Raw genomic sequence first — 26,886 nt, forward strand, 5'->3', positions numbered from 1 at the left:
GTTGCGGCTGCCTGTTTGAATAAAAACAAATTCACAAAGAAAAGATTAGAAAGGAACAGTTGCCTGTCTGCCTCTGTTCCACCTTCTGACCACAGGCCAGCACCTCAAGTATTAACTGCAGCTGTCTAAATGGATACACATAACAAATCCAAACATCCCTCCTCTCAGGGGACCTTGCTAACTGAATGTATCACCTGATGTAACATTCAGCCCTACCTATATTTTTAAAATCATACCCAGAGACGCTTTCACAAAGCAAGACTGAACAAAAGGCTAAATGGAACATAACAACCAGCAGGATAGTAGAGGTTTTTGGAGAAATTAGAAGTGGAGTAAAGAGCAGCAACAGAGAAAGTGACCTAAACACTTCCCTCATTGAAATGACACAATGGCAGATGTGGGAGTGCGGAAGCTGAGGTTCACAGATAGGGTTATAATAAAAACAAAAAACACAGGAGCATGTTGCCCCTGAAAACGACAAAGGGTTTCAGGATCCAGCCACACACATCCAGCAGTCAAGAGATATGATGGTACTGTGAACCTCGATGATCTGTACACATAGGGTGGTGTTGATCTCTGTATGGGAAGAGTCAAACATCAATATCCATGGGAATAGAAGTGTATGTAATGCTGGGACAGGACAGGGCAAGCTGAAGACAAAATGATGTCATTGGATAGGAGGTGAAAAATTTAAGGATAGGTTCACAGCAAGTCTGTCCTAGTTAGTTATTCATAAATGTTACTAATCTTTCAAAGAATATGTCAGGCAACAGGCTGACACCTTTGATTTCAGGATTATACAGCTCTTATGAGCCTTTTTTGTTGTACACGTAATCATGATTGTTTATGATAAGACTATCAGATAAGACTCTGAATACCTAATCCTTTTAATGAAAGCACAATATATTACCACAGTTATGTTATCTTATTATGTTATTATGTCCGTTTTCCTCTTGTGAGTTGTCTAAGAGTAAATGCATTCTATATATACTAGGTTTTGACTTGAGCTCACGAATGGAGTTTGAGGGTTTCTGTTTTGTTTTGTTTTTTCCTGTGACTAACCATCCAAATGAAAACTTGGTTGACTAAGACTCCTCTCATTGACTAATGTTTGGGCAGCTCTATCTGAAAGTTAATGTTAGTGTTGATAATAAGTGAAAAAAATCTTATCTGGAGTTTCTGTTTTTTTTCTGTTTCCACAGTGACAAATAAGAAACCATCCCATGTATCGATCACAAAGGTGAAGCAATTCCAAGGATCTTCTGCCTTTGTAAAAAGGTCACAGTGGACAATCGACCAGCTACGACAGGTCAATGGCATTGACCCTAACAAAGTATGTCATATTTAACCTCCTTCAACCATTGCTATTTATTTAGTTAATATTGCTATTTCAGGGTTAACAAGAGTATTTCTGACAAGAATCTTGAGTTGTTCATGTTTCCCTCTCACTTTGATTCTCTCCAAGGACTGTCCAGAGTTTGACCTGATGTTCGAGAATGCTTTTGACCAGTGGGTTGCTGGTTCAGCAGGAGAGAAGTGCACCTTTGTCCAGATTCTTCACCACACCTGTCAGCGCTACAGCTCTGCCCGGAAACCAGAGTTCGTCAACTGTCAGTCCAAACTGCTGGGGGGTAAGACAGTTAAAAAAACACACTGCTAACTGTCCTTTGTCTCTGTTTAGAACAGAGTGGGTCTGCAATGCCAGACTCGCTGCTGTCATACTGTGCTGTAAGCCAGTCTGAATCTGATTATGTATGATGACAACCAGCACCTGGTGTGTATGAAAATGCATGCTTATTCCTCGTACACAACATCTGTTGAGCGCTCTGCTGAAGTGAGGTCAATGAGGATGTCCAACATAATGTATCAGCTGTGACTCAACGCATCTGACAGATCAACTAGTTTTACAGCACATGAAATACTCAAAAGAACACTAATTATTCATCCTCCCCAATTTATGTGATGTTGACGTATTTCAAGTGTGGGGCTCATTATTTTCAATTGGTTGCCACCCTTCAAAATAACATTAAACATTACACAGTATGAGCTGTAACAGTCCCTTAATCATTGTTTGACACTGGTTATTACATCTGTTAGGCTGTGGAAAAACAATTCCATTTCCCTTTGAAAATAACCTTAATATCATGCCCGACTAATAAGTGAACTCAAGCTGACGAACCAAGCCCAACAAAATCCCAAATGTTTGTAAAATGTAAATGTAAAAGCACATAATGAGTCATTTCCTGGCTGCAAATGGTGTTTGTTACCCAGGAGGTAGAGGGCTCTAGTGCAGGTTGATGATTTCCTCTTCAGTAAAAACCAGTAGAGAGTGCAGCATCCTGCGTGGTTAAATCAGATATTGATCTGTTTACCCCCAAGCTTCATCTTTGAGCACCATTCAACCTGTTGTATTATTCATGTAATTATTTATGGAAACACATCCCCAACCTGCCTCCTGCAGGGTGTCCATCTGCCCCACATATGCAAAGATCAAGTACTGGAAATTTGCTGGATTTGAAAACAAAAAAATGTAGTTTGCTGGATTTTAAATGTTTAACTGTTGGGCTACAAAAAAAAAAAAAAATACTGTGAGCAAGTCACAAAATGAATAATGACAGGCCAGAGTCTCTTTCATTTTGTGAAAGCTTTCCACATGATGCAAAGAGAGAGAGATTTTTGGGTGAAGCTGCAGCTATGGACAGAGAGGTGAAAATACACAAAATACCTGTATAAACACTTAAGTTAATGTTATTGATTTCCCTTTGTTCCTCTTTTCTTACTGTATGTGTGTGGGAATTCTCTCTGTTTTCATTGATGCTAAATCTGCCCATTGCCTCGACCTTCCTCCTACTCTGAAAACCATGTCCATATTTAACTAAACTGACCCTGGTGCATACCATAGTCTCTGTATGTGTGGGTGGGTAGGTAGTGGTGTCCCGGAAGGTGCTGTGCCTGGGGTTTTTTAGAGTAGGATGGATTATGGAATGCAGATGCTGCATATCAAACACACAACTCCAGTAGATGTGAAAATTATACAGTTATAACAGACTCAGATGCCCTATAGCATTGTTTTGTTTAACTGCACACAATGTAAGAAACTAGTGGATCATTACTGTATGAGAAACATTACCACCCCTTATGGTAGATACTTGGAAGATTAAATATTTGCACATTTAAAAACCAGACCTGTGATTTTGTAGAACTAGCTATTGATCCAGCTATTGACACCATGCTGCAAGTCCAGCTAGCCAACAATCTGATAATGAACTCTTGGCTCTTGGTGTGTAAATGATGCTCAGTTTGACAGACCAAAAAGTTTGGCAATGCACCATGCACACTGTGTCAGGAGGAACCGAGAGGATGCCAGCCTGCTGCCAATTCTGTCCACTCCAGTTTAAGTCTCACACCAGTGCAAAACAAAACTCATGACGCTGCTCAGGTGTGGGACCATAACTGTGGTAGACTCTGTCTGCAGAACCTCTGTGATGGCAGCCCCCCTGAAAACACAAAAGGCAAATGGTTAATGCGCATAAATCTGGTCATGCACCATCAAATTTGATATACAAAATGAGCACTCAAGACATGCGTAAATCAATACTATAAGCACCATTTTAGTAAGATGAGTACAGTGTGTGTTGACACTCTGGATAACCTTAATGGGATGGACGAACATGATATTACTGTAATAAACAAATCTCTGGGGTTGTTGTTGATTTCCCCGTGTGTATATGTAAGATGCTAAGAGCTTTGTTGCTGTGCCTCGGCTTTATCTTGTTCTTTTCCTCCTGCCGATTGGATGTTACTACATGGGATCCTATCAATCTTGAGCTGAAAATGGTAATAGACTAAAGACAATAGGCAGCTTATCCATGCATGGCACTTATGAAGTAATATTGTTAAGATTTAATCATACATTAGGCAGTATAATCCTAAGTCTCATAAAGTAAAAATGCATGATGGAGCAATAAAGACACCTGTTACATTAATTGGAGTTATTGGAAGATTTGATATCACAACATGATGCAAATGATTGATTTAAAATTTCAATTGAAATTAATTCTGTAGTGTCTCATATTCATTTGGCTTGTACGTTGTGCTAATGTATTCTGTTTAAAAAGTCTTTTCTCGGTGATAGACTAGGTGAACTGATGCTGCAGCGCTTTAGACCTCTGCCAGAGCTGTATGGGGAGATGCACAGGCGCGTGTTTTTGATCCCTGATGGGGCATGTAATTGGTCTAGAAATAAAAGCAGCTAATTTGCCTTATCAGTGCTGACTTGGCTTGCTGCCTACACTTTTATACCCTGTTATACCCCAATACCCACCTGAGCTTTTCTATCTCACTGGCATGTCTTCATGACTTGAATCTAAATGAAATTTGAAGTCTGTGAGCTAAGTGGATGTTTTTTTTTCTCTCCATTAGGCAAACCATCTCCCTCAAATTTATAATAGATTTGCTCTGTGTGAATTTTCATTCTTGGGGAGTGTTAGACTTAAGATTCCTCCAGTCAGGTATAAACAAGCAGCTTGTATAAATGTGGGCTAGGCTTCAAAAGGTTTTCACAAATGTGTCAAACATTTCTATAACATAAATGACCCATTTTAACAGTATTCATTGTGTGACCTTCATTTTAATTAATAGATACATAATAAATCGATAACCAGTTTCACAGATGCATGACATTTATAAAATCCTCAACCCTCAGTGCTTAACACGTGATTGAGTAATCCAAAAACTATAACTCTTCTTGACTAATTTCAAAACTATATCATATTTTGAACGTCAAAAATGACTATGACTTATGATATTTTCTCATCACAGAAGACCAAGAGGTAGATTCAGTCATTGTCCGTTGCAAAGTCTTTTTGAACAGAATGAGGAAAGAATTGGTTTCACACCTTGGGCATCTACTAAGACAAGGTAAGCCAGTGGTTTACAAAACTACAGGTATCTGGACTAAATTAAAAAGTTACATCCCCTACTAAGAAATGTTGAATGTTCCTTGTGTAATCTAGTTAAGACAGTAGCATACATCATTTCTTGATTTAAGTGAAAAACAAACAAACAAGAATATATCATTTACTAACAAGTGTTGATTTTCAGCTGTAATCTTGTGAAAAGACCCAAGCAGATATAAAGCAATGCTATAGATACTTTTAAAAATATAGTAAATTGGGTCATTCTGCAAAGTTGGATTCAAAAAAAGTTTCAAACGAATCCTGTCTTCTGAATTGAGGGCTCTGCTCCTTGCTTCAGGGACTTAGTTGATCTGAGTTGTCATTTTTAGGGATATACTGTAGTTAAGATTTATACACAGAGATTTTTCCTCTGTGCCGTATGCTCCCAGTGAGCACAAGGTCAAAAATCCCCTGGTATGTGTTGTCACTGTGTGGGAGTACATGTTGAAAGGCATTTTAAGTTTACATCCAAAGGTTGTATGATTTATATTCACTGGCCTCACCCGTCACTGTCAGACTGTGTGTGCAGAGTCATTGACTAATACTCTGCAGAGGTAAATTACATTTTGACATACAAGGGCAGTGACATGATGGAGTGCTTCTTTCCTAATGGTTTCTTTAGTGTCTTGTACAACTGTATAACTTTTCACAAATTAACATTTAAATTTAGTCAAGACTATAATGATAGAAATTATGGCTGCTTAATGCACTTCTGTGATGCTGACATTTATCTGCTGATTAAAGCTACTGAGAGTAGACTGTTAATGAATACCTAGTAGCTATTTTTCTATCACTGGTGGCATGGCTCTGTAGTAAATTTAGGACAGAATGTTCTGTATTTGTCCCCATTAGTGTCCGTAGTGTCTTGTTGAAGCCTTTTAACCAGCATGTCGTTGACTAAACTAAAAGCCAACTGAGCAAGCAAGGTCAAGCCTTTCCCCTCATGAAAAAATGTCGGGGGCAGAGTTATCTCCTTGCTTTTCGGTAAGTGGTTAACCACAGAGTTGAAGGATTTATTCAGGCTACACACCCACCTCACTCCAAAATAAATGTGTGTAAGATGCATAAATATGTGCATTAAAAGTTTATCTAATGTAGTTCAAGGATGGACCAACAAGATAATACAGATCAATTGCTTAATAACTATTTACAATAGGATAATTTGTCATTAGCCTTAGCACTGGATAACATATTTTACATTTATCAATTGAGTGAAAGCGCAAATGTGTTTTTGTGGGTCAAATTGACAATAGCTTGTGGCTCCTGATGCGGAGCAAGTCAAAGTCCTAGATGGTGGTAATGTAGAGGAGGAGAAAGAGCATCGAAGCACCTGAAAGTCAATGACACAATGACAGGCATATACTACATATTAGATGTTTGGGAATGTCCATTGAAAGAGAGAAATGAATTAACTGTGTATAAGAAATGATCGCAGGAAGAATATGGAGAAAAGTGATTGGATGAAAGGCTATAGAAAAATAATAGGAGTATGTTGGGAGTGCTGGGGGGAGGTGCTCTTCTGGTTGAATCACTACCGTAGTTTCATTATGCTGCTGCTCGTAATGTCAAGATTTGCATTAATTAAACTGCAGCAGGGGTTTATCTTATAGCAGGAGCAGTATAGCTATTCCTTTAGGCCTTTATGATGTCTATTATATTATCCAATTCAAGTTTTTTCCCCTTGTATATATCATCCTTCCATGCATAATACATTTGAAAATGTAAAATAGCAGCACTATTACTTAAAGATTCAGTGCTATGTTAATTGGAAACTTGTCTTCTACTTTAAATGTATAGGAAACCAAACCTGCCCAAACAACATGTATATCCACAACAAAGTATGAACTTTTTATATATATATATAAAAAAAAGAAGCATGTAAAGCATGTTGGATTTCATGTTAGATTTTTGAAATTTGGTTCTTATTTTTCATTTTTTAATCCCGTTACATAAAAAATACCATTCCACAGATGGATAGAAAGGAACAATACTTACAGTATAAACATACATGACTGAAAAATGTTTTTTAGGCTTGGACTTCGTACCATCATGATGAATTACAGTATTCAAAATTATGTCACCTATATGTCACCTTTTTACTGTAGAGCTTTAGACCTCAACTTCTCAGAAAGTGCTGCTGTACAAAAAGAGCCAAAAAACAACTTCCAGTTGTTGAATCCAAACTGTAAATACTGCTGTAGTTTGAGTAGAACAGTTATAACAATGTTGCAGTTACAATACAATGTATATTTGGCACTGTTTTAGTATTTCTCACACACTTCCTTGTTTACTTTTCTGGCTACATTCCTCTGCTATGTGATAACTTCTAGAAGAGGGTAAATGGATACATTGGTTCAGTTCAGTTGTTGGTTCAGTTAGAAAAGATTTCGAACATCTAAACACCCACTTTCAACATAATTTTGTGTTCATCCACAGTTTAAGTACAGTTGACTATAGTCTGAATACATCAGATAGTCTTGACCCTACATTTGTTTTTCTGCTGTTTACTACTTGTGTTGACATGCTTTTCTACTTTTGTAATTAATACCAGAAAGTTCTAATGAAATTATGTTGTATGTGGAATATTCAGACAAAAAATATTCAGAAAGTATGTAGTCATGTTTCATTGTAGAGCAACTCTCAGTGAACTGGAAGCACAGTACATAAATTGGAAGTTTTTACCATTGCCAGTTATAATAACAGAAACAGGGAAAAGATGGACCTACTTGAAAATAATAGCAATTGCTGTATACTTCAGAGTCAAGAGGGGTGGTGGTCTAAACGTTAATGGGGAAAGTGAAGAAGCAGCGCTTGCCCCTCCCTCATTACCACCACTGAGGTGCCCTTGAGCAAGGCCCTTAACCCCAGCTGCTCCAGTGGAGCCACTTAGTGGCCGGCAGATTAGACTGTTGTTGTACTGGGCAGCTTCCAGACATGAATTTGTAACTGTGTGAACGTGATCAGGGCTTTCCTGAAAAAGAGAGCATCACTCTCAGAGAAACTCTCCTGACTACGTAAAGCTATGATTAGGAATCACTTATCACTTACAGAAATCCTTGATGGAATGCTTTATATATTTCTCAGCAGCTTAAAGACCTCTGGCAATATCTGGCTATTAAGGAGATTTTTTTGATGGAACTTGTTGAAGTGCAGATAAGTATGTGCTCACTAATATTTAAAAGAAATTATTGTAAAAAAAAAAAAAAAAAAAAAAACACTCTGCCTTCCAACACCCACACATATTACTCCCCTTAGCATTATCCTTTCACAGTGATGATATGATCATGTGCGCTGCCAGAGTGAAAATATTAAAAGCACTGTAGCATGTATTGTTTGCATGGTTGTTTTTGTGTTGGTGTATTTGTTCTTGAAGTCAACCATCCAATATGTTCAATACCATGTGCTTTGAGAGTAAATGTGACTTGGCTGTCAGCATCTTGTGAAGTGTATCTGACATGTTCCTGTTGATAACCATCAGCTTATTTTCTTAGGGCCACAGCAGTGCAGCCTGTAATCTAACTCCTACAGAAAAACTGGAAAAGGAGGGGTTCCACTTCCTTGTTATGTTTGTGCTCATGGTTCCTATCTTTTGGAGTGTTTTTTGTTGCAAAAAACAACTTTCCTTTTTGTTCAGTCTCAAGTCTCCCAACAAAATTCCTTCTGCATTATTGAGAGAGGTGTGTCATGGATGTACTAGGTTCGGCCTTGTACTGTAGATTATTCTCTATCAACAATTTAAGTTGATATAACCTTCACAAAAAAGCTTATCAGTGTCAAAAAGGGGAAAAAATCAACCTCTGCCTCATTAAAATGCAGACTGTATTAATACCAGTGAGCATCCTAAGTAATATAAAAGAAATAATCTTATCCCCACAGATAACAGTGATGGCTGATCAGCTCCCACTTTAAGTTATAGAGACACTAATGCTCAGAGTTTGGATCACAGCACAAAATAGCATAATCTACTCCTACACATGTTTCATTCAGCTCCCGATGCTGCAGCCCCTTCATAAGCTTTCCAGAATGTCTCCACCCTGCCTTCTCTGTAATTACATTCTCCACTGGGGGAGCCCACGCTGCAGCCTGCCACTGATCTCTTAGAATGGAAAAGAAAAGCACCAGAGAAAGGAAATGGTGTGCAGAAAAATAAAGGGACACGTTTTCTGAGTGCATGGTGTGGAGGGGTTTTGAGGTGGGGATGATAGGAGTATTACTCCCCAGGCTCCCATGGAGGAAGAGAGGATTAAGAGGAATCTGTCTGAAGGTGAAAAGGTCTTATCCTTTCTAGTGAAGACCTAAAGCTTCTAAGAGAAAGTGTTTTTTTTCCCAGAGAAAAATGGAGCAGGATTTTTTTATTTTTTTTTTTAGCCTCTGTTAACTTGAATCCTCATTTGCGATGTATAATCATTGCACACAAACTTTGCTTTTCTAATGGCTAAGTAGCTCCTAGTCAAAACACTAGGAACTATGTAGTAAATAAGTAAAAAAAAAAGTAAATACTATATTCCCATTCTAGCTGCTTCAGAAAGGTGGTTACTGTGAGTCCTGAGTACTCCTAGTCTAATAATTTGACTTGACCAAATGAAAAAGGAATCCAAACAGCTCATTTCATCATCGGTCCGGATGCGTTTTGTCATGTGTAATGTGACCTGCAGTCTGTGTTTCATTTACTGTAATCTCTGGAAAATTGACTTCAGGAAGGCTTTGTATGTATGCATGTGTTTCCATTTCCTTTCGTGTGTGTGTAGGTGTGGGTGTGAGCTTCTATACATTCATCTGTGTGTCTGCGGTACGGGCGTGTCTCTACAGAAATTGCTTTGACTTTATCAAGTTAACTTCTTTTGAAGGAATACCAGCTGGCCCAACCGTCTGCTTTTGGGCTGTGTTATAACCTGCTGCAGTGGAGCTGTCCCAATTATCTGTCACTCAGCCTACCTGCCTTGATGCCACGGGACATATGCTCACTATATTGCGGTTTCCTGTGGGAATAGATTGAATCTGGCTTGTCTCGTCTTAATACAATCGGTACCTTCAGGATTTGCTCTGTCTGTTCTTTCTCTTCAATCTCATTTACTGTATATCTCATGATATAGACCGTGAAAAAGTTAATCTAGCTTATCTTCTTGGTGGGTGTTTGGTGACTTTTTTTGAGCACAGGGGTATAAAGTGTAGTTTTTTTGTCACATTGTGAACCCTTTGGTTCTGCTCTAGTGTAATTAAGAATAACCTGTCAGGGCCTTGCCACCACAAACTGAAAGCGTTCTTTTTGGGCTCTTTTTGGGAAACCAAAGGTAGCAGTTCACATCAGCAGTAAACAACACCTTTAATGCAGATGTTTTCCCAAACTGGCATGCTGCCCTCAGATACATCTACATAAAGAGACAGATTATGCCCCACTGGAACAAGATGTTACTGTATTGCCGACAAAGAGAAAGAAGCAGCAAGATGATCCTAGTCTAGTTGTTAGTGTAGTGTAGCAGCAGTTCCGACATGCGGTAGATTAATGGCTTGTCGGAGGAAACATCCGCAGGGCTGCCATGGCTATCTGAAGATGTGTTCTCTGTCTTATATCCACTTTCGGGTCTCCAGGGCTGCCCTTGCAGCCAAGCATATATTCTTTCTTTATTACACTTTAGAAAAGAGGCAAGTAATCATGGAGCTGGCACCACAAGTTCAAATTTGAGGAAAAGCAGTGCATAATGTCACCAGGAATGACATACTTTCTTAAAAAGGGGGCTTTAAATCTGGTGTTGCATGTGTTGAGGTTGCATACTTCAAAGTTTGAAAAGGTTAATTTCACTTGATCTTTCCTTGCAGAAAATCATCTTTGAAGAAAACTCATTAGCCACCTTCCTACGTTGTACCTGATTGAAGCCATTTGCCTTTACATGTTTTCGTCGTCCACCATTAACTCTAATGCTCAGGGTCTGATTAAACTACACTCATCGAATGTCATAAGTTCATTTGTTACAGCTGGTCTCCTAAATTCTGCTCTTTACCAAAGAAATAACAATTTCTTTCCCTTTTGTCTTTTCTCTTCTCTTCTGTGTTTTATTTCATCTCTCTTTGCTCTGTTGCTCTGTTTTCCTTCCTCACTCCCATCCTTATCTGCAGGTAACAGTATACTACATTCAGCTGCAGACAGTGTGACGAGTGCTGTACAGAAGGCCAGCCAGGCTCTGAATGAACGTGGGGAGCGATTAGGTCGGGCTGAGGAGAGGACTGCAGACATGATGAACAGTGCTGAACAGTTCGCTGTCACAGCACACAAGGTGAGGCAATATGTTAGCAAGATACATTATAATGCATAACCTCAAGTGGGGTTAATGTAATTTTAATAGCGTGCATTGAAATTCTGACTTTGAGTTCCACCTCATGTGTTATAGAATTTTAATGACTGATTTTAAAGTCCTTATTAGTTCAGCCAAAAGATCAAACCTCTTACCTAAACCTGAGGATATTTGTAAGAGTTGCCTCATTGTGACTCCAGTCTCTCAGCAGTAGTGCTCTGGGAAGATAATTGTTTTTTCTTCTTTCCTCATTTACTCTCTTTTGTTCTCTATAGCAGTGGTTCCTAACCTTTTTGGCCTATGACCCCCTTAGAATAAAGCAAAGTCTACCTGCAACCCCTCGTCACATGTTGCATTCTCTACCATTTGAGTTATCAATTATTGTCTCAATTCATTGGTTAATCGTTTTGTCCACAAATGTCAGAAAATAGTGAAAAATATCTATTAAAGGTCCCCACATTCCAAGGTTTGACCTTTAAATATCTAGTTTTGTCTGATTAACAGCTCAAAACCCAAAGATATTCATTTTATAATCATGTTTGACAAAGAAAAGTAATAAATCACATTTAAGAAGCTGAAACCAGCATTTTTGCTTAAAAATGACTAAAACAATTTTATTATATCAAAATAATTGCTGCTTGATCTTCTGTCGATCGACTAACCTTGCAGCTCTAGAAAGAGAACTTATTTGTTTTATTTTTAATAACTTTTAGAGGCTTGTGGAGGTAAAACGCAGTAATCTACAAGAAATAACGCAAACATTAGAAGAAAGCTTGACAAAAAATTACAATTTTGTGTGTCCAAAATATGTTTCTTTTCTGTATATCCTATCCTGTCCAGTCATCCCGTGACCCCTTTGGTTAATGCAGTGACCCGCTGTGGGGCCCAGACCCCACGTTGGGAACCACTGCTCTCTAGAGTGTTCCCTTGTCCTCCATCCATCCCACATCTCTTGTATGTCAGGAAAACTAATTGCATGCTGTTTAATGGGGCTATTAGCGTAATATGATTCTTTTTCTGCAAAACAAAAGAAAAAATAAATTTTCTTTGTAACGAGTCCACTTTATTATGATCATCATATTGTAGCTGTCTGTGCTTAATAGCACCCCGTATATCACACACCCATGGGTTTGCAGCTTGGCTGCTTGTGTAAAATAAGCCAGCCCTGCTGCACTGCTGCTGTCAGAGAATAGCCTTTATTGATAGACATGTGCCATTTTAAGTGGGGTGTCAGTGACTTTAATAGTAAAGCCATACAGTATCTAATAACATGACTTTGAGCATTGCATAATGCCATACGGTACTAGTGATTGTAATACTGTATAATTGAAAGATGTTTGAAGAGCCTTGAATGGCCCTTTTACTGCTCACAGATGAGCTTCCCCACTGGGATGAATTACAAAAACTGTGATGAGCAGAGAAAAATGCTCTGGCTTTGATGGTTTCAGGAGAGAATGACTGTGGATCCCCCATGAAGAATCACTCATTTGCAAGCATTTCTCATTTTTCTCTCTGGCTGCCATTAGCTTTTATATGATTTGATTTATAACTTATCATTTGTCTTGCTCATTATTCCCAAGACTCATACTGTCTGAGGCCCCGTATTAAGACATTCGGTGTCCTTATAGATTGATAAAGAAGTCATTCCTGATAGAATTATCCAGACCATCTGAATTGTATCCATTCTGTCTGGGAATGACTTTCAGGATGGTTTTACTGGATATATTATGAGTTTTCCTTTCAAGTAATCTGCATTTTTTATACGTGGACCTCTGCACACAAGGAATCTTTAAATTACAGCCAAGTACAGTGCTAAGCATCTGCAGTACTGTCTTACAGAGGGTCACCTTGTCTTTTTTCTCTAAGATCACTTCTGCAATCCCATTTATGCGCCTCACTTTGTGACAGCAGCTAAATTGGCAGCTGAGTTTTAATCAAGGCTACTCCTTTTTGTATGCTGCTCTACTGCCCCCACTTGGTTGCTCCATAGATTTCAGTTTTGTGCATGCCACAGCAATATACTCCATACTCAGTCTGCAGCGTGTGTGTGTGTGTGTGTGTGTGTGTGTGTGTGTGTGTGTGTGTGTGTGTGTGTGTGTGTGTGTGTGTGTGTGTAAATGTGTGTGTCTTCCATCCTGACATCTCCACACCCTATAGCGACAAATTGGATTGGTAGCCCTGGTCATCTCTCTAACGAGCCTCCAGCCAGGCCAATTAGATCTCTTGTTAATGAGATAAATGAAGTTGCAGAATGCTCTGTCAGTGCCTGAATAAAAAGACCAGAATCCCTGGTGGCCACCATTATTTTTGGTTTCTCTCACTGTGTTATCCTGCAACCCCTACCCCATTTTTTCTGCAGCTTGCCATGAAGCACAAGTGTTAAACCACTGCCAAAACCAACTGGGCTGGGGGGTCACCAATCGCCAGTCGCTGTACAGGAGAAGGATTCCAGATTTTATTCTTTTTAAAAAAATTTTAATGAGTACTATTTGTTAACAATGTTAACATTCTAATGTTTTTTGGCTATTGTATTCTGGTGCATCTTGTTCTTATCAATGGGGACACAGCTAGCAGAAGGGAGGAGGAGAGGTAAACATAGCTACTGTACTTTAGACTGTCAACAGAATGTGTCACGCTTCTGTTTGCCAAAACAGTTACAAGCCACAGCCATGACTGTACTTGATAACTATGGTCACCGTAAACCCTTTCCCTTTTCACTCAGACACTAATGTGAGTGTACACATGCTGACAAGTTATTATCAGCTATCACTCCAAGACAAGGAATGGCTTGTCTCACAGATTATTAATTGTTTACTGTTATTTATGAGCACTGCAGTGATTATGCAGTCTGATTAATGAGTGACAGGCCCTCTCATGGGTTTCACAGGTGTTGACTTAAGAGTGGGTGGCAATGCACCACACAAATAACAGATACATACCTAAAGACAGGCTAGACGTTCCTGTGGGATGTCAGACGAAATTAATACTCACATCTGTGCTACTAACACAGAGAAAACATCAACTCTACCCCTAAACATCAATAAATCCCCAAGTATTAATTTTCAGTTTAATAAATAATAATATCTCTCTTTTGACTGTTTGGACGTGTCACTCTTTAGATCTGTTGTTTTGTCCATCATTTCAAAATGTATGAAAGCAGTATTAGTCAAAAGTGTGTCCAACATTTTATTTTGTAAACTGCAGGTGAGAAAGAATCGAGTGACTTGGTTTGGGTAACACAGTAAATGAGAACAGTGAAAAGTTTTAACCCTCTGTTAGACTTGTCTACCATTCAAAACAACCAAAACTAAATGGAAAATGTTTGCCAGCATTTTTGTAAGTGTACTTGAAGAACTCTGTTTTGAGAATAAGCTTTTTTTTCTTTCAGAAAATTAATTTATGTTAAAGGGGGGGCATTTCAGTAAACCAGCTTCTGCATTGTAAAAAGCAAAACATGTAATTCTTCTAGTACTATTATCAATGTCTGTAGAGCTAATGTGTCCCATGAACGTGGGATGTTTTAAATTACTCCTGGCTGTATTTCAAATTAAATCACTCAGTAGTCATATCTTGTGCTTTTTAGTATAATTGGGTTGGTCATTATAATGATCTATATACTGGTAGCTAATGGACAAAATATCACAAATAGCAACAGCGCAGTGTCGTACTTTATCTGTTGTCAGTGCTCTCTAACTGACTGTGACTTTGGCTTCCTCACTGGCAAGACACCACCCTCACAATGGAGATGTATTTGATTTTTTTAATTTTTTTTTATACATTTTAATTTTATAATTCATGATGTTACAATGCACTGACAACTTTATCTTGCAGAGCACTGTGGAGTTCTTAATGAAACGTTCCAGTTGCCTAAATCTTAGTGTGCTTTTATTCCTCTCTAACACTTTGGATGTTCATTGTTTTAATAAAAATATATATATACAGTATAGAAAAATGAATTTATATTATTGTGTCATTTTTATAACCAGCTTTAACAGTCTCATCAAAGAATGGTATCAGAAGTTGTACATTTATTTTGTTGGGTGTTATTGTATTTGCGTGTTTTACTTGTAGATATTCCCTACTCATAAACAATAAGCTGCCAAAAAGCTAACAGTGTCTCAAGGTTCGTTATGTCATTCTTTCTATCTGATGTTCTCAGTCAATGCCTCAACAATGCTTATACACTGATTTCAGCTCTCTTTAACACTGTAACATGTAAAATAAAGTCCAATCCACAATCAAAATAAAGTGGTTCTTTATTAGTGCCTTTTGCTGTCAACATCTCACCTCAGTCTGTAAATTGGTGTTAATATTGTCTTGCTTTATGTAGCAGCCCAGAGTAACACTGCCTAAGAGGATCAGAGGATAAAGAAAAAGTGTCTTCAGGTTTTTGGTTATGATCGAATGAAATACTTGGTATTATATAATTATGTGTGTTTAGAATACAGGAGAGCGTTATGCAGGAATCACATTCACAATATGTTGAATTAAAGTCATTCTTGGTCAAGTAGTACACAATTAAATATGACAAGGTATTTAGTTACTTAAACAGTTGAATTTTATCTGCATGCTCACATTTGTTTCACCAGGTTTAAATTCAGTTGTACTTCGTGTGTGTATTCTGATTATTGTACTATGGATGAAGAAAAGTCTTGACCAGCAGGGACAATGGAGTTTTGATATTTCAGTTTGTCAACTTCCCATCGAGAACTGTGTATATCACTGAAAAAGTAATAAACGTTATACTTCAAGTCCAAATAGTTCTTCAACTGTTTTCCCAATACTGGTGATGTTTCTTTTGTAAATAATGTAAATAACAGGATTCATAATTTCTACTTAAGTTTCACTGATCTGGCTTATTATGCTGACTAAAATATCTAGACCAAGAATATACAGTAATTGTACTACAGTCAGATTTATGGTGTGTACAATGGCCTGTTTGACCTGCAGAGGGCAATGCTGGCAAAATATAAGACAACAGCTTGATATGACGCTACTGATATGACTGAAAGTTTTGTTTGATTGTGTGTGTACATTGTTCAATATGCACATGTGGTCCTCTGCCCAGGCTGCTGTGAAGACTGCCCTCATGTGGTATACTTTGAAGACACAATCTGTAATACAAATATAAACCAAAGCCCCACAATGAAAAAAAATAACAAATGATTGGAACTGGTGTCACTCTCAAATTGTTTGACAGGTCTTTTAATACAAGGAGTCAAATTAAGTAATAACAAGATCTAAAGTATTTATTTTCTGATGCTTTTAAAACTTGTAAAACACAAGAGTAAAAGTATTGAATTGTGATCAATTGAGAAACATGTAAAACTTCTTAAGAATGTTTGTGCAATAGAATTAATGCATCGTCCCATGAGCTCGTAACACAACAAGGCCTTTATGACCAAATAAGCTTTGTTTCACTTGGAAAAAATATGATAAAGTGTCCATGACCATGTACAGAAATATCCTGAGTACTGTCAAATACATTCCTTTATGCTGTCAGAGGAGCAACACCAGTGTTATCTCTTGTTGACATCCTCACAAGAGCTTTGTCTCATAGAAATACTGAGGTATTTGTCTGTAAAAGACTTCAATGGGTTTTCTGATTATTTGGTTGTGCACTTCATAAAGTTGGGGGACTCAAAAAAGTCATAAAACAAGAATGGTCAAAGTATATCCTGACTTTTATTGTCTATAGTTCAAGCTATAATGCAACTCAATAGTAAAGACCCTCCATACATAGTAAACACTCATGTCTTTCAAACTCTATGTTCCCAGTTTGTAACACAGGCTTACAACATATTAAGCTCCAAGCCAGATGAAGTTCATGCAGCTGGGTTAGTTTAAATCATTTTCCCTTAAAAACAAACAAAGATTGAATTGATAACAATACCCATATCCATAGATCCAAAAATCCATTTAGCACAGAGTAGCATAGATAATACATTTTTGTAACATATTCATATCACCATGTCACCAGAAGACCTTAAACTTTGAATTCACTCGTTGTTAGGAAAGGAGGGAATAAACTGATGAGCCTGGTCATTGATAAAGACCTACATACTGTAGGTATAACAGAGTTAAGTAAGCATGAATGAATCTTATCAAAACATCTATGTTATGCTCACCTCCTTCCCTCCTCCTAATTGTATTTTAATGTTCTAATTAATGATAGTGACCAAACTGACAAGCAGAAGAGCAGTAAGTGCGGAAGCAGTTCTGAAATACATGATTTATAGCTTTTAGTCCCAGAGAGGGGGGGGGGGGGGGGGGAGTAAGTACCTCATAAAAGCTCCCGTGCAGGACTCTGCTACCATTACTCACTCTGCCAACTCCTGTGAATCATCCCTCACTCCTTTGTATAACTCACCTCTAATCGTTCATCTATCCTCCCTCTTTCTCTCCCAGCACCTGTCCTCAAACTCTGCACGCACATCCTGGTTTATTTCTTGACACCTGGAAATTATTATTTGTCTGTAAGATTGTGATCTGGTTCTTCAGAATAGAATTAGCACATTTTACATTTCACACGTACACCCAGCAGAGTTAAACTACCCTCGCACACCACCGGAGGGTGCACTAGCCTTGTAGAAAGACTCATCATTTCTGTCAGCTACAGGTTTATAGCCCAGTACTGTATTGATTAGAAGAACTGATTATTAGTGTGTAATTTCGGTGTAATGTATACATTGATCGCAGGTTGAAGGTCTGAATTAAGGACTGATTGAGAGCTGTTCAATATCAGTAATTGCTACAGTGAATGTCTTGACAGGGGCTTGAGTTACAGAGGGACAGAGGAAGTGGGCAGATACGCAATGAAATGTTTTCCCAACCTGCACACGGAGAACAACACACACCAGCCGGAGTCTTGATACAACATCTGATACATTGCTAGTGTATCAGTTTTGTAATGAATAAAAATAATAAGTTTAAAATGTAGAAGATGTTGTTCAGATTTTTAAATTGCAGTCTTAAGTATTGGCACAGAAGTATTCAATAAAATGAATAAAATGTACAAATATAAATTAATTAAAGTGCAAGTATTTATTATACAGAGAAATGTCACAATTGTCAGTTTTATTATATACCATAAAGTCAGACTATTATTACTGATACATTAATGCATAAGCTTTATTTTAATGTTGAAGCCAGTTGAAGTGGAGCTAATTTAATCTATTTCATATGCAGTTTGCAGTTTAATAACATTGCATATATTTTTTAAACTCTGCATCTTTATGTGCAATCTTAATCTGCAAAGTAAGCATTTACTACAGATATTAAATAAATGTAAAAATTACAATATCTGTCTCAAATGTAGTACAGTGGAAGTATAGAGTACCAAAAACTAATATTATTTAAACTGCAAGTACCTCAAAATTAACTTAAGTATAATGTCATGCAGAGGGAGCACTGTTGTGGGGGACCCAGTAAAAGAACTTCTTGGGTGATCAGTGAATTTGTCTGCTCAGGTGTCACCTTTAGAGGTGCATTGACATTCCTGTTAGCCAGGGAGTTGATGTCACTTCAGGAGAGGCTCGGTGGCTGCCTGACTGACTAACTGGCTGGCCAACTTGCCCCGGGGCAACTCCTTTTTAATCTGCCAACCTCCCCAGAGCTCCACGGGAGTAATTACGTGCTACACCCAGAGGAGAGAAAACCGAATGAGTTGGAACTGCACCTCTATTTCTCATTATTGTATACAAATCTCTGCAATGATTCCTGAGTAGTCCTATTAGTCAGGATAGGATTTTACCCCAAAGTCAAAGTTTAATAACTGTAGCAGGAATTGCATGTGTCCCCGAGGTATTCTGGAAAGTGGGATCCAGAGAAATGTATCTGGATAGAAGTTCTACAAACTATTTCCACCAAGTGAAGGTGCTAAAAAACTTTAGATACAGTAGTTAGGAGCAGCCCAACCTGAGTGTGGTTATTAACTATAACTTAATTTGAAGCTGCAGTTGATTTGATATGGAGTTCCACATTAAAGCAGAGCTAATCATGCCCCAACGACATTTAACAATATATTTATGTTCATCAGTGTCTTAAGAAATAAAAATGAGAGCCATAGATCAAACACTAATGCATACATCACTTTTAAGAACTGAGCAACTCAGCCATTTCAGGGTGATACACTGCTGTTATAAGAGTGAAATTAATCTTAAACTTTATGTCCACATAGCCTTGGTGTTCCATTAATCTTACTTTGAAAAAGAGGTGTCCAACATTATATGTTTGAAAACTTAAGATACATAAAATGTGAATCCTCTGAACTTTTTTTCCCACATCTGACTTCCACACTGCCCCACTTAATTGCTACCTCAGCTGTATCACTGTTTCGAACACTTGCTGCTGCTACTGCTCATATAATGTTTCATAAGCAAGCTTACCTGCCAACAGTCTGCCAGCAGCCACTGTTCCTACTGCTGCTGCCAATATCCATGACTCGTTTTATCGGCTATTCAGCTATCAGCCTCAAATGTGTCATATTTTACTTTAAATATTATCAGTTTACCAGTGTTCAGGCTAACACAAATGAGTCAGTACCTTGAATCTGTTAACATGTGTTTCTACTTGGCAATGTCAGTAAGCGAATATGTCTGCTCACAGAAGCATATCCTGCATATCTGCTTGTTGTCAATGACATTGAGTCTGCTGGCAACTTCTGCCTGCCATTTCTCTATAGTATGTGAAGTGTTTGCATCGGCATTAATTGTGAATTTCTTGTAGTGACTGGCCTTATTTTTCAAGTTGTGTGGCATGTGCATTATGGTACCAATATTATGCTTTTATGCTATTTATTTATGAGTTTGCTCATTCGCAAACTCCTGTAACACTGATGCTAACACTTTCCTTTGCTGCTGCTGCAAGTGTGTTTGAGATGCTTTCTGCCAGAAGTGACTTTAGTGCCATCACCCCTCAATTTCTGCTGTGCTGTGTATGTATGTATCGTGTATGCTAGCAGGTTAGCAAAACCGAGCTAGAAACTGACAGTGGGTTAAATAGCAGCATGGCCAAGACCGCTGCCTAATGTTAAGCAGTACCTTGACTGAGCTGAGCTATGTTTAGTCACATGGCACCAACAAGCAAAAGCTACATATCACAGACAGGCACTGAGTCAGCACATGTGACACAGCTTCTTGAACTAAGTGAATGAGGAGGGAGGAGTCCATACCTTAGTACCATTAGTACTGCAGTCCAGGTCACGTTTTCCAAAAGTATCTTAAGGCTAAGATGATTTTACCCACAGACGTACAATGAGACTAAGGTCACATTATCTGTAAGATGCTTTTGGGAAACAGGGTTCAGGCCTGTTAATTAATGGAAGGGACTGTCCAGTGTGTGCTTGTGTGTGTGAATGAAGTGTGTTTACTAAGAGAATTTTCAAATCTACGTCAGGAAGATGCGGAGGCCGGTGAAGCTTGGGAAGTCACCTCAGCGCCCTACCTACAGTGACTTGGCAGATGAGTAGCGATGCGATGCGCACAACAGCTGCTTGCTCTAAATTGGGCTGCCCATCCTACCCATTCTCCCCTCTACCTTTGAGTTCCTGTGGAGTGCAATGTCAGCCATGCTGGAATCATCATTCATTATCCTGGAATGTATATCTACCTCACATACTTCTCTCTTACAATCTCTTCTCTACTTCTCTTTCTTCTCCTCTTCTTGTGGAAGTTGGTTAAAAAATGATCTGACTTTACTCCCTTTGTACACAGAGTGGTTTTATGCCTAGTTTTGTGTAATGTGTAATTCTGCATTGGGTTAGCAAAATACACCCAATTTAGTTTGTTGTTTTTATTAATAAACCCAAAGGGATATACTTGAGGTGAAAGAAAAAGCATAGAGAAGCATCTTCTCTTTTTACAGAGTATAAATACCACCGTAAGGTCCTTCTCGAAATGAGACTAGTATTAGAAGACAAACAGGGTTGGGGGAAAAAGATCTGCAGTGACCCACTTCCTTGTGGACCTTTTGTATCATTTATGTTCACGATACAGTGTGCACAGGACTATTGTTGTTGTACAAGGTACAAAACATTAGGGATGCTTACTGTTTCTGTGAAATTGACAGTGCATTACTGTAAGGCTGCTGTTTGACAGAGCTTGGTGTCTTTTGATGTTTTTACCACCTTCAAGCCTTGAGACATACAGTATAGAAAAGAAAATGTTTTGTATGTGAGCACCTTTGTGTGTCTTTGTACACATGCAGTATAGCAAACCTGCATGAGTCTCACGGTATGATGTGGCATCATTATTGATCCAGCAGCTCACTCATCTAGTGTATCCAGCTGTTACAATATTGACTTGACTGAAGAAACAGATTGGCTACAAACAAGCTGTGGCATGCAATCTTTCCTTCTTCAGGGATCACTCAAAGCTCTCGCCCGGTCACATGGATGAAGTGAGTCAGTCAGCCCCTTTTGAAGATGTACAGTATATCAATCATTGTGTTTCTCTAGCTCAGTGCAGGTACTTACAGACGTTTCACACTCAAAGGTGTAGACCTTAGCCATGTTATGGGACGATGCAGATGTCTATTGCACTTTAATGTTTCTTTACATGCCTTCTGTCTGATCACAACAGTAAGAAATTCAGATAGACCTCTGCCCAAGATCTCATTTATAAAATAATCTTGAGATCAAATTTCATTGTAAGTTAAAACAGAAGTAAAAACTCTTGCAGTCCTTTTTTTCCCCTAAAACCTTACTTTGAGTTGGAAATAATTTTATTTCTCTATAAATTGGAGACAGAATGGCGTTTCACTGAATTTGAGTTGGCACCCTTTATAAACAACTTAACTGTCAAAGGATAGGTACAGATTTATAGAAGTCTATATTGACACAACACTTACAGGCCACATGTATTCTACATTGAAAGAGTGATGGTAGATGTAATCATTCCACTTGTCCATACTGGCCATACAATCATACTTTTGTAGACTACATTATAAGAAATTGAGGACAAAATTCAGTCTTTGATAAATGAGACATTTGCTTTAGAAGTGGAAGTTGTTTTTAAGCTAAGCTAAATGCATGAATGATGATGTGCCAGAGTAATCGGATTCACATGCACACGCACGCACCTCAAATTCATGTCATTCCCCTTGACTGATTACAGGCCATTAATCATCCTTATGTATCAGCTGCAGTGCGTCTCTCTTCACATTGATCTCTGAGCAGAGGATGGCCGATCAAAATTCTGAACCCCATGGTGTGTGTGTGTTTTCAAAAAGAGAGGGCTTCACCACAGATGGTGTAAACATGGTCATTCTTGATCTTATCATTGACTGAGTCCTTGCCTCACTCGTTGTATGTACACTTCAGACATTGTGCCTTTTGATAGTTTATACTATACTTTGAATGGATGTTTATTTACTTTAGGTATATTTAGTGACTTTAATATATCTGTTGTGTGAAGAATAGTCTTGTTAAACTCTAAAAATTGAAGGAGTCCTCTGATCCTGTAAGTCAAATTCTGTAAAACTTAGACTTCTTAACTCAGGACTCTTGGAGCAAGCAATCGCTTGGTTCTCAAACTACCTTAGTAATAGGTCTCAGTTTATTAGATATGCTATGTATGTTCTGATATTGTATCTGTTGGAGAGGATGCACCACAGGGCTTCATTATATATATAAATAATCTGAGTCAAAACGTGTCAGATGCTAATTTACATTTGTGTGCTGATGACACTATTATATAATGCTGTGTGTCAACTCTTGCACAGATCATTCAATACTTGCAAAATGCTTTTATTGTTGTCCGAAATACCCTACTGAAGCTGAAACTCATACTTAATGTAGATAAGACCAAACTTATGTTGTTTACCAACTCCAGAAATAGGCCACAAAATATCCCTTTTGGTGGTCACTTTTGAGGGAAGTGAAATCGAGGTTGTTATAAATAACTCTTATAAATATCTGGGTATTTTGATCGATGACTCCTTCACTTTTAAGCCACATGTGCAGTACCTGGTGAAAAAGCTGAGGCTAGAACTGGGTTTTTATTTTCGATATAAGCTGTGTTTTTCTTTTAATGTAAAAAATGTCTTGTTGCCGCCACTTTTTTTTTTTTTTTTACCTATTTTGCACTCTGGTGATCTTTTATAAATGCCTACCTCTACTCGGTGTCTTCATAGGGTTGACACAACTTACCATGCATCCTTGAGGTTCATTACTAATTGTAAAGCTCTCACTCACCACTGTGAGTTGTACTCTTAGGTAGGATGGCCTGCTTTGGCCACCTGTAGGTTTTTACACCGGTACACCTTTAAGTACAAGGTAATTCTTGGTCTGCTTCCATACTACTGATGTGTTTTTATCATGCAGAAAAGTGCCAGACAGTAGTCTTTGTGTTCTCAGGGCTTTTTTATGCTTTCTGTCCCAAATGCCTGTACGGAAATAGGAAAAAGGCTATTTGTGTATTCTGCACCCTTGGCATGGAATATGTTGTAGAATAGCTTTAAACTGAACAAATAACTCTCAAATGCGTTTAAATCCAAAATGAAAGAATTAGAGGCAGATTCTTTCTTAGATGTTTTTAATTTACCTGGTTATGCAATTGATTCCTAGAAATTTCTCTTTTGAAATGTGAGTTTCCCTATGCTTATTTATTATTTTCTTTTTAAATTTATCTCCTTTTGTGATTTCTGTCTGTAACTATGTGTTTTTATTTATGCCGCTTTCTTGGCCAGGTCTCCCTTGAAAAAGAGATTCTTAATCTCAGTGGGACTCTCCTTGTTAAAGAAAGGTTAAAAAAAAAAGTCCCTGCTCTGAGTGAGCAGGACATCAGTATGCAGACAACACCCTACAGATTTGCAGTGCATGCTGTGTGAAGCCTCTAAATCACTGTGGAATATGCAGGAGGGAGAATTCATAACAAAATCTGTCACTTCCTGTTTGTCTATGATACATCACCACAGCCTTGTTAATATTCTTCAAATTCCACCAGAGGATTGGGGGGGGTAGCAGGGCGAGTTATTGTAAGACTAGTTTTTTGCTGCGTCGGGGCCAGAGGTAACCGCAGTGTGAAGCTATGAAGCAGCAGGAATTTGTATCTGTCTCTCTATTGACTTGGGAGATTTATCTTCTGGGCAAAGAGGCGTGCCCAAAACCGTGTGTATCAGCAAAGTAACGACAACCGCGGCACTGACACCAGGGGGCAGCAATTAACATGAATTAATCACATTGATTTAGGCTTCATCTCCGCTAGTTAGAGCTCTGTCTTTCTCTGCTGCATATTCTCACACAACAAGACACTCACAGACAGACACACGCACACACACACACACACACACACACACACACACACACACCTAACCTGTTATTCAAACATAATACTAGTTCTGTCCAGGTTAATGATCTGTTAATGGCTTCTTCATGTCCCAGAGCAAGTAGGAAGGGTACCATGTCTCTGTCACGCTGGAGGAGGACTAAGCAGGTGAAATACTATCAAGAGAAAGGCAATCAACTGCCAAAACATAAAAATTACCCTCATTTAAATCCATACATGTGAAACAATAAGTTTTATCTTTTCAGAATGAAATAATCACTTCATAGCTTTGGGGTTTTGAGCCAAGAGAGGATATAAGTAATTTGTTAAATTTTCTTGTCCTTTTGATGCACTCACATCTCCTCTGTAGACATGCTACAAGGTTCAGCCTATATGCCCATATTCAACCACTGAGGGGCACTGCAGCTCAAGCAGAGACCTGTAGAGCAGAAGAACCCAGCTGAACCTTTAGCAGCAAGGCATGGCCACGACAGGGTCAACTGCTCACTTCAGTGCCGGGCCCTAAAAGTTACCCAGGATACCTAAATCTGCTGATCTGTCTACTCTCTTCTCCTTCTGCTCCTCTCTCTACCGCAATATGACTTTTCCACCCAACTCCCAAAGAAACTTATTTATATCTTACACTTCCGGCTATCCTCCTTTCCTTGTACCCCCCTCTTGTGTGCTGCACTCCCTCTCTTGCTCTTTCTTTTTTCTTTGAGGCATCAGGTCCAATCCAGCTGTAGTCAATCTAATCCCTCTAATTCAGTTAATCTAATTTTCTGGATATGGTCACACTGCTGATCTCCACTACTGGTCGTCTACAATCTTTCTCTCTCTGCATTCCAATTTTCTGCCAAAAATCCCCTGGAGGCTGCACTTTCCCACTTTTCCTCCACATCACTTGTAAAAAGTAACTGATTGGCACAAATTTTATTTTGTGAGAGTTGGTAAAGTATTATGTAACAAATACCAGTGGCAGGTTTTAAAGGGGAAATCTCTGTATGTTTTAGCTTGAACACATCGATTCAGACAGCTGGACCCTCTACACATGCAGTAGTTCCATATAGTTTGAGCTATCTGTTGGTTTCTAGCAGGACTCATCTCTCATTCAGTATTCATTAAAAGCTGCCAGTGTACAGTACATGCGTGTTTGAGGGATTACCAAGGTCTATTAGCAGATAAGAGGGACTTTCTCGGTGGGAATCGCTGGAGATAGGGTATGTAGGTTAAACATTATGTGTCCCAACATTCGCTTTTTAATCACATTCACAGATAAGCCCAGTGTTATTTGCATCTTGAAGTCTGTTTTAATACTTGCTCACAGCATCACAAATGCCACTTGTTTCATCATGCTTTTCTGCTGTCAATCCATACTTGGTTTGCGTCTTTCACTCAGTTTCTCTCATCTATCTGTGGCTCCTGGCTGCAGCAAATCTCTGCAGTGATTGTCAAAAGAATGAAAGCTTTTTATCCGCATGGAAAATTATCTGCTTTACTTGTCCTTCTTTTAACATGTCATCAAGTACAGAGGAGGTAAAAAAAAAAAAAAAAACAGGATCCAGTCAGCACAGGGGGCAGGAATGGTGTCAGTCTCAGAGGGAGGATTAGGGCCAGGCTGACCAGACATTCACGGGAACTGCTGGGGGGGGAAAGTGGGCCGAACAGGACACACCCATGTGTCATATCTCACCGTCTGGATGTGTTTGCCCTGCGTGACAGCTGAAGGAAAAAAGCACCTAATATTCTTATATGCGTCTGTCTGTCTGTCTGGTTTTTTTTTTCTCTTCTATCACTTTCTATTTTTTCCTCCCTCTCTTTGGATCTCTTTTTTGATCCTATTTCTCTATCTCCCTCTTCCTTCAACTGTTTCTGTCTGTCCGTTCCCCTCGCCACCCGTGGCCCACTTGTGGATTTATAGGTCAACTGTCTGACAATTTCAGGTCCATCTTATTTAATTCCCTCCCAATGGGTGTCAGGAAAATGAGTTACCTGCTGCAGCTCAGTTCTCAGAAATACAGTAAGTTACTGCCTGCTGTCTGCTGTGCTGATGGACCACAGAAATGTAATTTGTGCAAGTCTGCACCCTGAATGTCATGAATAGTAAGAGGGAGGGGTCCAGGCAGGCTGTTTTTAATGAAAAGGAGGGTGAATGAGTAAGTTGTGTCCTTGAATTGTTGGACTGATTGGAGTTGAGCAACATGTTGTGCGACCTTTCAGTGGCCCCTACTATTATTTCTGGCTAATGAGTCAGGGATAGATGAGGCCTGTCAAAGACTCTTAAATTGAGTTTGCTCATTTATCAGTTTTCTTTTTCATCTCTTCTCTTACTTTTTGTTGTCTTGTTACAGTACTTCCCTGTCTATCTCTTTT

The 26,886-nt window shown here is 38.7% G+C and overlaps 1 protein-coding gene across 4 annotated transcripts in view; it reads left to right on the forward strand.

Moving 5' to 3' along the window:
• stxbp6 (syntaxin binding protein 6 (amisyn)) overlaps nucleotides 1-26,886 on the forward strand; it is a 159,885-nt gene that overhangs the window by 48,914 nt on the left and 84,085 nt on the right. For 2 of the 4 annotated variants that reach the window (XR_006091641.1, XM_042388329.1), the window contains exons 3-5: nucleotides 1,203-1,333; nucleotides 1,466-1,631; nucleotides 11,073-11,230. Coding sequence is in view for 3 of the 4 variants with exons in the window: in XM_042388329.1 (XP_042244263.1) it covers nucleotides 1,203-1,333; nucleotides 1,466-1,631; nucleotides 11,073-11,230 (455 nt within the window). In the remaining variant the exon portion in view is untranslated. Of the gene's footprint in view, nucleotides 1-1,202; nucleotides 1,334-1,465; nucleotides 1,632-11,072; nucleotides 11,231-12,088; nucleotides 12,305-13,607; nucleotides 15,516-26,886 lie in introns of those variants that run through there. The other 2 variants (XM_042388328.1, XM_042388327.1) reach the window with 2 other exon arrangements.

This window comes from Thunnus maccoyii, chromosome 16, assembly GCF_910596095.1.
Source record: "Thunnus maccoyii chromosome 16, fThuMac1.1, whole genome shotgun sequence".
NCBI classification, from domain to species: domain Eukaryota; kingdom Metazoa; phylum Chordata; class Actinopteri; order Scombriformes; family Scombridae; genus Thunnus; species Thunnus maccoyii.